The sequence below is a fragment of the Equus caballus genome, chromosome 19, assembly GCF_041296265.1.
Source record: "Equus caballus isolate H_3958 breed thoroughbred chromosome 19, TB-T2T, whole genome shotgun sequence".
Taxonomy (NCBI): domain Eukaryota; kingdom Metazoa; phylum Chordata; class Mammalia; order Perissodactyla; family Equidae; genus Equus; species Equus caballus.
The window spans coordinates 56,517,277-56,533,919 of NC_091702.1; the positions used below are offsets into that span (position 1 = coordinate 56,517,277).

The 16,643-nt window shown below is 32.7% G+C and overlaps 1 protein-coding gene across 3 annotated transcripts in view; it reads right to left on the reverse strand.

The window, feature by feature from the left end:
- The window catches only part of NECTIN3 (nectin cell adhesion molecule 3), a 135,367-nt gene that overhangs the window by 69,082 nt on the left and 49,642 nt on the right, over nucleotides 1–16,643 (reverse strand). For 2 of the 3 annotated variants that reach the window (XM_023623807.2, XM_023623803.2), the window contains 2 exons: nucleotides 13,821–13,972; nucleotides 3,371–7,341 (listed from right to left, as the gene is read on the reverse strand). In XM_023623807.2, the coding sequence (XP_023479575.1) occupies nucleotides 6,761–7,341; nucleotides 13,821–13,972 (733 nt within the window). In that variant the 3' untranslated portion in view covers nucleotides 3,371–6,760. Of the gene's footprint in view, nucleotides 1–3,370; nucleotides 7,342–13,820; nucleotides 13,973–16,643 lie in introns of those variants that run through there. The other variant, XM_023623805.2, reaches the window with a different exon arrangement.

Genomic DNA, 16,643 nt, shown 5'->3' on the forward strand with positions numbered 1-16,643 from the left:
GAATGAACTAACAACTTATCTAGACTTAGTAAAAAATGTAAAGGAGGCATGACATGGGTGCCCTGAGACAGGTAAACATCTGACACATGGACCAAGTGAGGGTATCCGTGCTAATCCGTGCTACATACTAATAAGGATTCCTTCCTAGTAAATACCATTCTTGCAAAGAACTGGCAGAATGAAGATAACACCAATAATACACAAACTTTATCAGTTACATTATGAAGTAAAAGCATGGCAATCTAATCAGATGTGACATCAACCAAAAAAATTCAAATTCGTTAGCAAGCCAAATAAAATAGAGACTTACATTCACTCTTAATTAACAATAAACCTCACGCTAAACCCATACTGTGCTGAAATTGTAGCTAATGTGAGAAGTGAGGTCATTGGGATTAGCAGGATATCGAAAAACCAAACATCTTGAACATGAAGACAAGCTCTATAAACAGTAGTTGGGATGAAAACTGTTAAGGCCTCCACAATGGACTTCTTCCATTTGAATCTACTTGTTTTTGAGAGGTAGCACTGTAGCTATCATACCTAAAAACCAACTATGAAAGTATACTAGAATCACACCTTTGAATCACTGAATCAAAAAGTATAAAACCAAAATTAAAAAACCAAATGAAGCAAATTCGATGATGCAGTTTTCTCAAAAATGTTTTAGTGAGAAAAGAAGTTAACTTTTAAAATGAAGTTCAATCACATTGTTTTCCCAAATTCTGTTTTAGTGAGAAAAAAATTAATATTTTTAAAATAGTATTTCATCAGATGTTAAAATGTTCATTTTTGAATATTTTACAATGTACATAGCAATCTTCTATAGAAGCATTTATATAATTTAGAAACTTGTACATATTAGGAGTACATACTAATTTTTAACTGATACGTACAGTCAAAACTTTTGAAGAGCACTGACCTAGAGAAGATAAGTCAAAACGAGAATAAAGCGTGAAGTTATGGTAGAGTAGATCTAAGTTGACATAAAAGAATACGGGCAGCAGTTATTAATTCTAAAGGAGAAAGGTAAGTTTCATAAAGCTATCCATTTGAGCTGGATTTTGAATACAGACTGGTTCCCCAGTGTGGAAAATGGACGGAAGAGAATTTCAGAAAGCACCAGCATGGACATAATTATTCAGAAATCAAAGCACATGGTATGGTAAAAGAACAAAGTTAACAGATCTAGACATTAAGTAGGTTCCCTGTTAGTAGATCTAGGCTTGGAGCATCAAATGGGTGCCATAACAAAAGAAAAGCAGGCATTATGTGCCTCCTGATGGAAGAACATACCTCAGCTTAAGAAGTAATCTTGCCCCCCCAAATTAAACCTTAATCTTGTCAAGGCTCTAGCTCTCACCATCAATTTACAAAGAATACAGACATGCAATTCGCACAATCGAAACTGGGAAACTGTAGGACAAATGAAGCCATTTCTTCAACAAATAAATTGCAAGGGAAAAACAGAGGCATGGGGCAGCAGTGCGGAGAACATATAACTAAGGCATTTCAACCAATCATAACATATGAATCTTATTTGGATTCCAGTCAAAACTGAAAAAGTATGTTAGAAATTTGAATACTCACTAGATACTTGATGTTAAGGAATTACTAATTTTTGGTGTAATAATGAATCTGTGGTTACTTTTTCTAAACGTTTCCTATCTTTTAGAGCTACATACTGATATACTCACAGATGAACTAATGGCAGGAGGGATAATGTGGGTACGAGTTTAAATGAAACAAGATTGACCATGAGTTGATAATAACTGAAGTAAATAGAGGTTCATTTCATAATTCTGTCTTGTGTATAATCTTCCATAATAGAATGTTTTTTTGTTTTGTTTTTTTTTAAGATTGGCACCTGGGCTAACAACTGTTGCCAATCTTTTTTTTTTTTTTTTTTATGCTTTATCTCCCCAAGAGCCCCCTGTACACAGTTGTATATCTTAGTTGCAGGTCCTTCTAGTTGTGGGACGTGGGACGCTGCCTCAACGTGTCCTGACAAGCGGTGCCATGTCCGCGCCCAGGATCCGAACCCTGGGCCGCCGCAGCGGAGCGCGCGAACTTAACCACTCGGCCAAGGAGCCGGCTCCTAGAACGTTTTTTAAAAAGAGAGGCCAAGGACGAGATCTAGTAACCTCTGGCTCTGAGATCAACCCATCCATTCAAGACTTGGTTTTCCCTGAGATATTTCTCATAACTGAGACTGAAATTAGGTATCATGTCTCAACAGAAATATTATGCATGTAAGGAAATGAGGCCTTGAATTATTCTCAAGTTTTTAGGATTATTTATATTTTGAAGTTATTCCACTAAATTCAATTTCACTCTGTTTCATCCATAGTGCCCAGCCAGAATAAACAGCAGCCATTAACTAAAAGGCAAGTGAAATAAGACCCCTCAAAATTGAATCAAGTTTTATCGTTCTAAATTGAAATAAACATGATAAAATAAAAATTATCAAGGTTCAAGAAAAGAAATGCTCCCTGTAAGGGTAAATCCCACAAAAGCTTTTGCAAGCAATGTTTTGTTTCAAGTTCTTGGTGGAAACCTACCACTACTCAACTCAAAGTAGCTATGTATTGAAAAAAACAAAAGTGAAGTTTACTGGAATAGAAAATAGAAACAAAGTATTTTTTAAAACCTTAAAAAGTTGGTATACTGTGTACACTACTCCAATGATTCTTTCATGCATGAACTTTTACTGGCATAACAAGAAAGACACCAAAGTTAATCCAGTCGAATTACGTTATATATACTTTAAAAAACTGCTGCTTGCTCTAAAATAATTTAAAGTTTAGGGAAAAAATGTTTAATAATTTCAAATATCACAGATAGGAAACAGGGAAAACATAATTACAAACAATTAGAAACAATGGCATTTCTAATCAAAGCAGCTCACAAGCAATAAGTGAAAAACACTAAATGCCAACCTAAAAAATATCTTATGAAATGTGTTAATTCCAGGCTGAAATATATAAAATTTGACTTATGTCAAAGTCACAGCAAAAATATTTAAAATTTGGTTTAACTGCTAGGGCTAGAGAGACAAGATAATTCATGATTCTGGAGAATGTTATTCATGATGTGTAAGAGATGGGAATCAAACGGTTAATTAAAAGCAAATTCTATAATGGCTAAAAGTCAACTTAGATGCTTCCTCAAAATTTATCTAACTCTATCCTTAACCTGCTATAGTCTTTTTTGGGAAGAGAAATAAAATAGGTTTATAATTCCCACAAAACATCATTAATGAAAATAGGTTACTTACACAAACACACACACACTCACTCACTCACTCACTCACCCACTCCAGCAAATATCGTAACAAAGACAAATAAGGCAATACAGAGCCAAAGGCTTGTTACAGAAATATGCCTCTAAAGAATTTTTTTTAACTTTTATTTAAAGATTTGTTGCACAGCTATTGGGGCTACCACCTGATAAGTAACTCAATATGAAAAAAACAAAATGAAACAAAAAAACACTGGTACAAATTAAAATTAAATTCAAACTCAACATACCAAAAATTTGAGAAAGGAGCTTTTTAAGGATGATACATTTCTAATTAACAAGAAAACAGGAAAAACAATTCAGTCTGTAAATCATTCCCCTATTAGAATTAAAAATTCAATATAGGTACTACTTCTTCCTTTCTTATATTTTACATTGATTGCTTCCACATATCAGTAACTTCTTACTTGTTCATATACTTTGTTTTAGCAATATTTACCCAAAGGAGAATCAAACTCAAATCAGACGATTTTGAATATAAAATTGCTACGTTTCTTTCAAATTTTGTACTTACACATTGCATTTCCTAAAGCCCCTTATGCTAAACATTTAGCCAGGGTTATCTTTATAAAACTTCCCTATAAATGGCTATCCAAAGTAATATTTACTACTGAAAAACCTTAATGGTTTCTTTTATGTTAGATATCAAATAGAAACCTTTTAGGCACGTGGTAAAATACTGAACCTTTCAACTATAAACTACTTCTCAAGTATCACTTTAAAGTTAGTCCTTACCCTATTAAAGTTTCAATGTATTTCACTAAAAATGGTAGGAAAAAATAAGAGTTGCATTCATCTCCATTGTATTATTGAAATATTTTAACCAGTGTGAAAGACAGCCCTAAAGTGAATACAAAAATGAAAAAAGTTTAAAGAATATGAGAGAAATAAATATAAACATGGCCAAAGTAAAAGGAAACTATTCTTCCACCTTTTCTGAGAGCAGGATATATAATTGATATACCTATCAATTAGCTGTGCACATCACTGATATTCAAAATTAATTAACAATATGTTTATTTAATATGACTATTGATGTTTACAAACAAGTCTATGTACAGTAAACAAAATTCTAACAGTGCAATGCTTCAGAAAGTCTTAAGTATTAGTATCAGATTCTTAAAATTTGAAATTTAGTTTGCCAAATGATTTCGATTAAGGATACAGAATACATCAAATACTCACTTGAAGTTTTCCATGTCAGCCTCTCCCACCAAAAAAAAAATAAATAATCTAACTGCACAATGACCACAATATACAAGGAAGTTCATTATCGCTAAGCAAATATTTATATTTTTGAAATACAATTCTTGAAATACATTAATTTCCTTCAGATTATACTCAAGTTGAGATTTATATACTATTCTAAATGTGATTAGCCTGCTCGGATTAATATAGAATTTCAAATCATTGCTCTAAAGATGAAATTTTGATCAAAAAAGACACAAATGTACATCTTTCAGGGAAAAAATTTTAGACCCATCTTCCTTGTGGCCATATTACTGTTGATATTTAAATTTAAAAAATAAAGCCACTTCAAATCATAGGTTAGTATCAAGAAAGTTTTCTTCCAATGACTTGGACCAAAGCGTCTTATTATTTGTACAGCAGTGGTTAATTATATATAAAACTAGATATTTTTAACAAGATAATCGTGAACTTTACTTAACTGTATCCTTAACCCATATTATAGTCTTACAATAAGTGTTTGGGAAAAGAAAGAAAATAGGTTTCTAATTTCCACAAAACACTGCTAGTTAAAACAAAGAAAACTAGGTCATAATCATTTAGAATAAAGCCTTCACTACTCGCAAAATTCTATAAACATGTTAGAACTTTGCCTTTTAAAACATTTTTTTAGCTTTGACAAGGATCAGGAGGGGGGTGGTTGGGAGGGTTGAAAAAAAGTACCTACTTTGCCTTTTTATTAACAAAATAATTTATTTAATTTATGATTCTCCTACTAACCTCCACTTCAATTTCCTGGCAAAACACCTAAGGCAATTCTACACAGTCCTTTTTTCAAATGAATCATCTACAGAAAAAAAGGTGTTCTTTGGGCTTCAAAATAGTTGTCATTATTACAATTTTATGGGACTTCACTGTAGAAGCAATTTAATTACGTTACAAAGAAGATCTACATTTGAAGATTTAGACGACATTTCTTTCTCAAAAATTACATGATTTCTGGAAAGGATATACTTAATTACGTAAAAAGCAAAAACGTAAAACACCTCATGATGTTTCCAGTTTTAATCGGAAAAACAAAAATCTTGAAACACACACATACATTTAGGAGTAAAAAATACCAGGATGATTTGCCAATATCCATCAGCAAGCGTTAGTGATGAGTTCTATAATTCAGATTTTTCTTCTTAAACCTCAAATTTCCAAGTTTATTCTATTTTTTTCTGCATATTTACCCGTTTGAACTACATCAACATTAAATGACTAAAACAAGATGGTCTAGAAAATTCTTTGTATAGATTCTTGGCTGATATGTCTCATTTCTAAAACTGGTACTCCCAAGTTTACCCATGTTTTTTCATATACTGAAATGCCCTGTCTGTACTAAACTGTGTGCCATCTTTTCATATTATTCTTATATTTAGGACATAAAGCATTAAAACAAAATTACCACTTAATGCACCAAAATCCATGTTCATATGACAATGTAAAAATTGTCCTCCAGAGATGAAAGAAATTGTAATAATTATGTTTAAAAGGCGTTTTTATTACTCTTGCATGTATTTTGGACAAAAATATTGATCAGCTAATTATACTCTTCCACACATCACATTCACTGCATTTACTACCACAGTTTTAGTGCAACAAAATATCTTTGAAAAGCCACTCTACAGTAATTATGGCAAGGCTCATTAAAATGCAGAGGTAAAGATTCCATTTGTATAGAAACTTAGAAAATAATGTTTGAAAAGGAAAGGTGTTTCACCAGGCTGAATATTTTTTGTATACTAAAAATATATATAAACATTTCTTGAATTAGTTTATAGTCAATTTTGATGTAGTATTCAGTGGTGATAAATTTTGAGAGGTATATGTTTAACAAACATTATACTTGAGATTATAGTCTTAGGTAAACATTTAATACACAATGCCAAGGTAGTTTCCTTTTGTTTTTTAATTTTTTGTACCAAAAAAAGTCATACATTTAATGCTGACATTTCTTCTTACCTGTGTGCCTCAGACCAATAAAGTACTCTGCATTAAAATTTAAATCTTGAGACAGTAGTACAGCATTGAAAAAAAATTGTAAAGCAGCTCAGATACATTTAACCCAGATTTTACATTTTCATTTGTCAAATTAGAATATAAAAAGTAAGCTTGAAAATCAAGTTGAAAAAGCTTATTCTTCCTCAAGAAAAAGTATGAACAATCTGAAAATGATCAACTAGTATGAATGAAAGATTATACATTGTTAAGTCACATTTAGTGATTGCTAAACATACCACTCCCTCCTGGAAATTACGGAACCATCTACATGTGAAACTAAATCATCTTCATTTTCGTCATAATGTCCATCGCTGACAAACTTCATTTCCATTTTTTGATCTTCATAATAACCCATTGGTCTTTCAAACCTATTGAGATTTTCTACATTGTTCCACTGTGTTTTTTCAGGCTCTTCTAAATAGTCTTTCCGTATTAGATTGTTCACTGGATTTTTGTTTTCTTTTTTTACACTGTCTGGGTAAGAATCAAGCTCATCTTGTTGAAGAACATCTATTTGTGATTCTTTTTGCATATCTGATGGTGGAATGTAGTTCTTGGCAAAATAGTCTCCACGAAACGTCCGTCTTCTCCTATAGCAGAATATTCCAGCCAAAACACTTACAAGTACTATGAAGAGAGCCCCACCCACTACACTAGCAATGATCGTGCCAATTGTGTCATCCTTAATTGTTGCCAAAGTTGACAATGGGAAGGGCAATTTTTTTGGTTCTGTTGCTAGATCCTCGATGTCAGCAGTTGAGGGATGCCACTGAACTGTAGGCTGAAGGGTGGTAGTAGTAGGAGGATCTAATGGAAACAGTAAAGATAGACAAGACACAGAAAAGCAAAGAATGTCAATGCAGGCTGATCCAGGAGCAAGTTGAACAGACAGCACAGTTAATGAATATATATTCATAGTAACAATAGTTTTTCATTCTTAATTTGATTTAAGATTAGAATGTAGTGCTACTTACACATTTTATTAAAAATAACAAAACTGACAGTTACCAATGAAGTAAAAGGAATGAAAAATTACCTACAGTGTAAATCCTAAATTATTCTACTCCAAGTTTTTGCATAATATTGTACTCCAAGGAATATTTTTTTTTAATGAAGAGTATTACTTAAGTGTCCTATATACAGCTGGCTTAAGAATTATCACACCAAAAAACTAAATTAAATGAAATAATGCAAACATACATTTTCTTAGCCAGTAGCACTAGGAAATAAAATGAAAGAATGAAAAAATTAAAGTATGTTTTCTTAATATCCATCTTTACCTAATATTGTTTATTGTAAGATCTGAACTTAATCTTTAAAAGAATGAAAAACTATAGAGTCTTGTTAAGTGGCCACAGTATAAGCTGTTGGTTTAATAATTCTCTCAAAAATATTTTCCTTAAATAAAGAGAATTGTTCAATTTTTAGAAAGGATATATGTAATACATACCGTTATTTAGCAATTTACAAAATAAAAGCATTGTTTAAACTGTGTTAGCCAAATGGATTATTATCAAATGAGACTAATACACAAAGTAAAAACAAGTTATAAAGTGTTACAAAAACGTCATCATGTCTATACCCCACGGGCAGGATATATGAACATTTAGGAAATTGAGGAATTTCAACCATATTTGCAAAATTTAATGTCACATTGCTTTAGGACCGAGTTCCAAAAAGAGTAGCTAATATTTTAGAGAGAACATTCTAATAATACTTGAATATTAGATGCAAATGATCCTGTGTATTGCCACTAGGTTACAAAGTAAATAGCCATTAATATTAAAAAGCAACTAAACATAAATAGTAAAAATTAAAGACTGGTTAATTGTCAATTAAGTGGTATTTGTAGGTCATGTTACACAAAATTCTTGAGTTTGAAGAAAGAATGAGTTAAAAAATCTTGAATTTCTTCATAGACAAAAATAAATGACCCAAATGGTAACCTCCTATAATTAATTTTTAAATGAGTGGTACTGATAGAGCTTTTAAAAAATGATTGTTAGAAAAATACTAAATCTACATGGGGTAAGTTATTCTAAAATTACAAGCTAAAGAAAAATACTTACTGAAACAGGTTTCATCACGGAATGCCATATGTATAGAATGTGGTAAAAATTTAGCAAGTACAGTATAAAATTTAACAAGCACAGCATAACTAATTTCCTGTGAGCTTAAACCAATATAACAGGCAATCCTGTCAAGCACCTTGAAGTGAATATTAGTTACCAGATTCTATGTAAGTAAGTGAATCAAGGAAGAGTTTTAATTTGTGAAAACACATTCACTAGCTGACCAAACCAATCTTTAAAAAAACAATTGTGGAATTGTAGGATCATTTCTAGTATAAAAGTATAAAGCCTTATATAATCCAACTTCACAGAACCAGAATATTAAGGAAACAAACTAAAAATCAATCATTTGTAAGACAATTTTTGTATTTTCTGAAAGGAGAGGACTTACGGAAAAGTCAAGTTTTAAGTATAAAATGTGAACTTTACAATGATTCCCAAAGAAGAAAGGATTACAATACTGGTATCGGCATGCTTAAACAAAACTACAAATCACCTAAGTAATTAGTCATAATTCACACATTTTTGTGAACATAAGATTTTAAGAGTTTTTGACAGCTCTTAATGAAATGCTATTTTTTCTCAGAAGATTGCATACATCTGAGTTTTCACCAAGTCTAAGATATCTAACTGAACATTTTTACCAAGTATCCTAAAAATAAAAACTAAAAATCACTGACATTTCGAGGCTGGCCCCGAGGCCAAGTGGTTAAGTTCATGCACTCTGCTTCGGTGGCCCAGGGTTTCACCAGTTTAGATCCTGGGCATGGACCTAGCACTGCTCATCAAGCCATGCTGAGGTGGCATCCCACATCCCACAACTAGAAGGACCCACATCTAAAATACATCAACTATGTACTGGGGGGTTTCAGGGAGAAGAAATGAAAAGAAAAATAGAGGAAGATGGGCAACAAAAAGAGGAGGATTGGCAGCAGATGTTAGCCCAAGGCTAATCTTCCTCAAAAAAACACAAAATCCCTGACATTTCTTATTTTTACTTGCAGTGTTCTCTATGTGAACACAGATAGATGTCTACTGTCTATTTAACTCAGATTTAACAAAATATAGCTTTGAGAAAATCTAACTAAAAAAAGAGTAACCAAAAAAAAAAACCTATTTAAAAATCTTGTTATTTAATTTTGTCAGAGGTTCTAGAAACTTTTTAACCTACCATCCCCTTCTCAACCAGTGTTAAAAATAGCACAGCCTCACTACTAATATGATTCCATGAAAGAAGGACTACTGATAATACTTTATTATTTTGTATTTTAAGCAATGGACATATAACAATGCATATACAACAATGATTCATGTTTTCTAATTCTTGCTGTACTCCAAGATAATTGCAGTAAGAGTCACAATTCATGTAAAGTGGCAGGAGGACTATTTTGAAATCACTAATAGCTACTTAATTATCATCACTTAAAATCCTTCCCAACAGCATTCCTTATTTTTTCAAACAATATTTTTTTACATCCTTTGCTAAATATGTGATAAACGAGTATATAACAAATGTAATGAACTAGTAGACTGCATTCTCCACACCCAAATGAAGAACTTCTTAAGTTTCTTTTTCAAATTAATGAGGTCTGTCAAATAGGAAAATAAATAGTCCAGTAAGGCCTCTGTTGCTATAAAGTATATTTCAGCCTAATAAATATTATGTTGAAAGAAATTAAATCAATTATTTCTTTTTCTTTTAGACTTTATATGAATTGTTTAAATAAACAAAATCTATGAATTTTAAAGTTTAAGGACTGCTAAGTCTTAAGTCTGATATTATGTCTGGATCCTTGATGTGAAATCAACAATGTAAAATTCAGTATTTTCATAGGAATATACTTTGAGTTTTAGGCACAGGGGAACTTATGTGATATGTAAAAATTTGCTTCTCTATTCTCAAAGAGAAGAAGTATCAGTTAAGAAAAAAAAGACATACCAAAAGCAACAAGAAAACGACAATTTACAGCAGTTGGTTAGTACTGGACAAAGAGCCACCGTACCCATGAGTAACAACTAAAGTTGAATATGTACTGCAATCTTGAATCAATCACCTCTTGTCCAAAATCTTATGCATACCAATATAGGACAATGTGTAATAAAATTATGAACAATTTCTCTCAAACAGAGTTGCCAACTCTACTCTGTTCTGAGCAGAACTTTTAATCTCCAGTCATAAGATACATTCTTTTCATAAATATTTTTAAAAATCATTTCTGAAATTTTAAAATATTAATTTTAATACTAAGGTAAAATTTTTTCCTAGAGGAAAAAGAGTACATATAAGTTACAATAAAAAAAAGACTAATGGTTTGATATGGCCTTTTATTCTGATAAAAGCCTACGAGGCTTTACTAGTCATTTTAGAAAGGCAATATTATATCTAGGATACTTGATATACTGCAAGAAGCTCTTAGAGAAATTAACTAAAATCAGCATAAGGTACTATATTAAAGACTTTGGATAGAAAGGTAAAGTCTAATTCTTGATGATTACTTGAAGAAAACTATCTCATATAATGCTATCTTTTTCTGAAGTACTTAGTAGTAATTAACTGTAATTTTTCTCAGTAAACCATATTTACTCAAAATTCGATTTCCCCTCTTAGATGATTCAGTAGAGGTTGATAAAAAAATGTGTAAAGTTCACCACCCGTATTACATTAGTTCCTTTGTCAAAGAAAATAAACATAAAAGCAGACTCCGGATTTTTAATTCTTTTCTGATTGTTTTCTTCTCAAATTTATTCATTCATGCAACAAAAGTTTACTGAATACCTATTACATGCTAAACATTATTGCAGATGGTGGGAATATAGTAATTAAAGCAGATAATAATCCTGTCCTCTTAGGACTTATGTTCTAGTGGGGGTAAGAACAGACAAGCATATAAATAAAATATGTAGCCTACCACATGGCAGTAAGTACTGTAGAGAAAATAAGGCAGAGAAAGAGGTCAGAAAGTAGTAAAGGAGAAGTTTTGAATTTGAAATACAGACGTGAAGGTGGTATGTGAGCAAAGATCTAAAGGAAGCGAGTGAAAGATCCATAAGGATATCTGAAGAGCATTCCAGACAGTAGAAACAACAAGTGCAAAGACTCTGAGGTAGGAATGTGCCTGTTATGTTCAAGGAAAAACAAGGAGGCTGGTGTGGCGGAAGTTAAGTGAGCAAGGGAGATAAGAGATGAGGGCAGAGAGACAACCTAGGACCAGACCATGTACAGAGCCTTATGAGTCATTGTAAAGATACGGTTTTCACTGTGGGTAAAATGGGAAGACCATGGAAGGTTTGGAGGAGAGAAGTGACATGATCTGACATGTGCTTTAAAAGGATCATTCTGCCTGCTCATTTGATAACAGGCTGAAAGTAGGAAGATTAAATGGCTGTTCTAATAGTGAAGAAAGGGTTTCTGATGGCTTGGACCAAAATGCTAGCAGTGGAGAACTGGTAAGTTCTGCATATAATATAATGGGAGAGCTGGCATCGATTTGTTGATGGATTGGGTGGGGTATGAAAGAAAAATCAAAAATCAAAGATAAGTATCAAGGATTATACCCTGAGCACATGTAAGGATGGAGCTACCAATAACTGAAAGGAGGAAGACTGTTGGAGGAAGATGTTTGGTGGCAAGGGGCAGGAGAAAGATCAAGACCTCAGTTTTGAATGTTAAGTTATAAATGCCTATTATATTTCTACATAGCATTAATGACCATTAACAGGCAGTTAGACACACAAGTCAGGAGTACTGGGATGTGGACCCAGAATGTCAAAAGGTATAAATTTAGGATATCACCAATGAAATCGGTATATATAAGAATGCCCAAACTGAGCCTTTACTTAAATGATTACACAAATATAATACATTGCGCCTAAGAATTACAAGTAAAATCTCACACCAAACTTTGTACTACAGAAAAAAAAAAAGTAAGCAGTCTTTAGGTAACTACATTTTAAATATGCATCTCCTGTGGATTTAAGATTCTTTTTTCAATAAAAGACTCCTAAGGGAAGAAAGGGAAACTAATATATTACTCTTTAATCTCATTCAGATTTCCACTAAAGCACTGCTGCTGGCAGAAAGGGCTAGGCTGGGATGTGACAGCTTTAAGCTTCTTGTGAGATTCATACAAAAAAATATTTGAGTCCCTATCATGTGCCAGGTACTAAGTAAGTGCTGAGTCTAAGACGGTAAATAAAGCAAACAAAAACTGCTTAATGAGAAGAGATAATAAGTAAATAAATGCACACAACTACCAATGGTGGTAAGTGCCACAAGAAAGAATAAGGAAGACTGTTTTTAGAGTGAGTGACCATATAATGACTGAGCATACAACATTAAAGCAAATCTAAAACTGCTCTAAAATCTGTAGTTTAGTTAGTTTTAGATTTGAACAGAGATAAAAATCTTAACTATTTTATAACTACCATACAAACCTGCATTTCTCAAGGTTCTTTTCCTTTTTCCTTTAATTTTCCATTTATTAGACAAGAAGATTGCTACATTCTTAGAGTCAGTAGGAGATGCTCAAAATATTTTATAAATTTTTATAAATAAGCATTCCATTGATAATTTATTATTTATAGCCACATCCAGAAAAAAAATATTTTTAGCTCTAACTAAATTTTGTGACTACCCAAATTTATACTCAGTCAAATTAACAAAAATGTTCACAATGAAACAAACAGAATGTGAAAAATCTAAGTTCTTAGTGGCTTAAGGACTTACAATAAGAAACAGCTTAAATTTTATTTCATTAGAACATTTTCGGTAGCATTCCTACTTCACCTCTCAGTAACCTACTCTGGTATAGTCCCATATTGAGTGACATACAATGTTATTTAATAAGCCAGGTCATCAAAGTTGATATCCCATTTTACTTATCAGACACTTGTGGGTAGAGCAGCCACCAAAACCAACCAACCAACCAAACAAACCTAATGTCTGTTCTTGGTGTAAAGATGAAAGAACCTAGAAAAGTGCACACACTACCTATAAAAGGAATAGTTAATACTATTTAACTGAAAAATTAACTATATACATAGGTCTTAAAATATACACTTTAATATACCTCTTTTAGATTATTTGGAAAACCCCAACCTGAGGAATCTGTACCTTCACAAGTATAAATTACCACGTAGGTCACAGTATTATTGTCATGATTGTCCTTATAGGAATAATTTAAGTAACACATTTTCAAGTAGATAGTAACTTACCTGAAATGTAGATGACCTTTTGATCACTTCTTTGACCAAGAGAATTGGTCACTTTACAGACATAAACACCGGAATAATTGAAAGTCAGTGGATGGACAAAATGAAGAGTATTGTCTGAAGCCAATAAACCATCAGGCCACTGTCCATCCAACCTAGATTTTAAAAAGCATGAAATTATTTTAAATATTTAAGACTCTATTCATTGACAGCTATTTAAATAAGATATTATATTTTTGAAGTGTTAGTAAAGAACCAGCATCATTCAGGTAAAATTCACTATGAAATGAAAGCATATAAGTTATGAATTTTCATTTTAATAAAGATGAACTAATAAAGTCCATTAAGAGTATCCATTCTTTCAAAATATCCATTCATCTAAGTATAGCTAGGCAAATATATTAGAATAGGAAGGAAGGAGAGGAAAAAAACAGTGATTTTAAAGAAAACTTGGAAAATTAGAAAAGTATATTATTTGAAATATCAAAGGAATTAAAATAATCCTCAGTGAATTACAGATCTATTCATGATATATCTACAATTTTCTTAAAGAAAAGTCATCTAAGTAAATGATAATGTTTTAGCACCTGCTGTAACATATTTAAAGAGCACCATTTAATACTAAGCAAATCTATACTGTGCCCCATCCAAAGATTGTTAGTTTCTAAAGCACAAAGAAGGGTTTTCTTATAAAAGAATTTCATTTGCAAGGTGGGCATCTGTAATAATAAAAACCAAGGCACCTTTTAGTATCAATAGTAGCTCTGTTTAAACAGTGCCTATACTAATTTTACTAAGAGGTTCTATCTAGTATAAACATTACTATAACCCATAACAGGAATAAAATCTCACTATAAGAACTCTAAAGCCATTCACTGCAATGGAACTAACTATACTGTTATACATCATTTTTGCAACCTTAGGGTACAGAAAAAAGAAAAAAACACCACCAACAGGTCTTTATTTTGAAACTGTTTTTAAAGTCCATAAGTTATTTTTTAAGATAAGAGGATAAAAAGTCAAGTAAACCCAGGCACTCTACTACTATAGTTTGAGATAAGTAGGTTTTCAAAAAGCTCATCCACTCGTCCATTCAATAGAAACTTACTATTTACCATGCAGTTGTTAGTACTTTAATTTAGCATTGAAGGATAAAGGTAATATTTACATGGTTTAAAAACTAAAAACAAAAACACACAAACTTCTTCTTAAGAGGACTTTGGAAAGAACATTTTTTACATGCATTAGTTTTCAAAAGGTGAACTCTTTCTCTAGAAGGATAAGAGTGAACATACATATCTTATCAATTATCTCTATACTTTGGGCCCAAAATTCTATTCCCTTTCTGAGAAATATAAACATGGCTTATAATCCTTTAAAGTTGTTCATTCAAATAAGCCACAGGAAGAAAAATCTAAACATCACATTAAACTCAACAACAAATGACATGCTAAGCATCATCTACGCTTTTACCTACGTTATGTGATTTATATCCACTTTCTCTACCTTAGTAAAAACTCTATAAAGTACTATTATCAATAGGAACAAAAGATTAGAGAGGTTAAATAACTTACTCAAAAAAGACATCTCCAACTACAGACACTAGGATGAGAACTCAGAATTCTAAGACTTTCAGAAATACCCTATCACACATCTTACCCAATAACTGCTCCCCACTTTTAAGAAAATGTAAGTGAAAAAGGCCCTCTCTATTTTTAAAATTGTACCTTTGCTTAAAGACAATAGATTGACCAAATACACTGTTTCCCTGCTCCCACAAAATCCCACCTAAAACAAGAGTAAAGGAATTAAAAAGCTATTAAAAACTCATGAGGAGAAACAGAACAGGAGGCAGGATTCATCAGACAAGATGCTTCAACAAACTTTTAGAAGACAGAAAGCAGAAGGAGAAAACAATCTACGCCTCAGGCCAGTGTTCCTCAATCAAGAGTGATTTTGTCTGTGAGGGGTGTTTGGCACATCTGGAGACATTGTTGGCTGGCAGCATGTCTGGGGACATTTTTGGTTGCCACAACTGGGAGACGGAGGGAGAGACGGGGAGAGCAAAGTGCTACTTGCTCTAGAGAACAGAGGCCAGGGATGCTGTTAAATGTCCTACAATTCACAGCACTGCCTCCCACAACAAACATTTACCCAGTGCAAAATGTCAAGAGTGCCAAGGCTGAAAAGTTCTGCTTTGGGCTGAAGAAGTGCTTGCAGAAGGCAAACAGATGAGAAAGCAGCCAATTTGGTCCAAAGAACACAAGGAAGATTTGGAATTTGACTCACTGTACTGCAGAAGGCCAGAGTGAGGCAGAGGGCTAGAAATAAGATTAGCTGAAAGTTGAAAAGACAATAGACTCCTCCCAACTCTGTACAGTTACCAGGCATTTATGTTTTAAGCAAAAGAATGAAGGTTAATTCAATAAATAAACTGAACGGTCATGAAAAAAAGACCTCCACTCTTCCATAAGTGCCATCTGAAGCTTCCCCAGGAAAATAACGAGCTCTCTACCTGATCACTCTAAGTAGAATCTACTAATGAGTAATCCTCATTATAGAGGCAGTTTCCACTCAGCATTTTATTTTAATACATCAATGTGAAATGACTGGACACTGAGAAATTAAGGAACATCTACAAAATAAAAGACCAAACAAAAAAACTTGAGGGGCTGGCCCAGTAGCATAGGGGTTAAGTTCACATGCTCTACCTCAGTGGCCCAGGGTTTGTGGGTTCAGATCCCAGGCACAGACCAACACATCACTTGCTGAGCCATGCTGTGGCATCCCACATACAAAATAGAGGAAGACTGGCACAGATGTTAG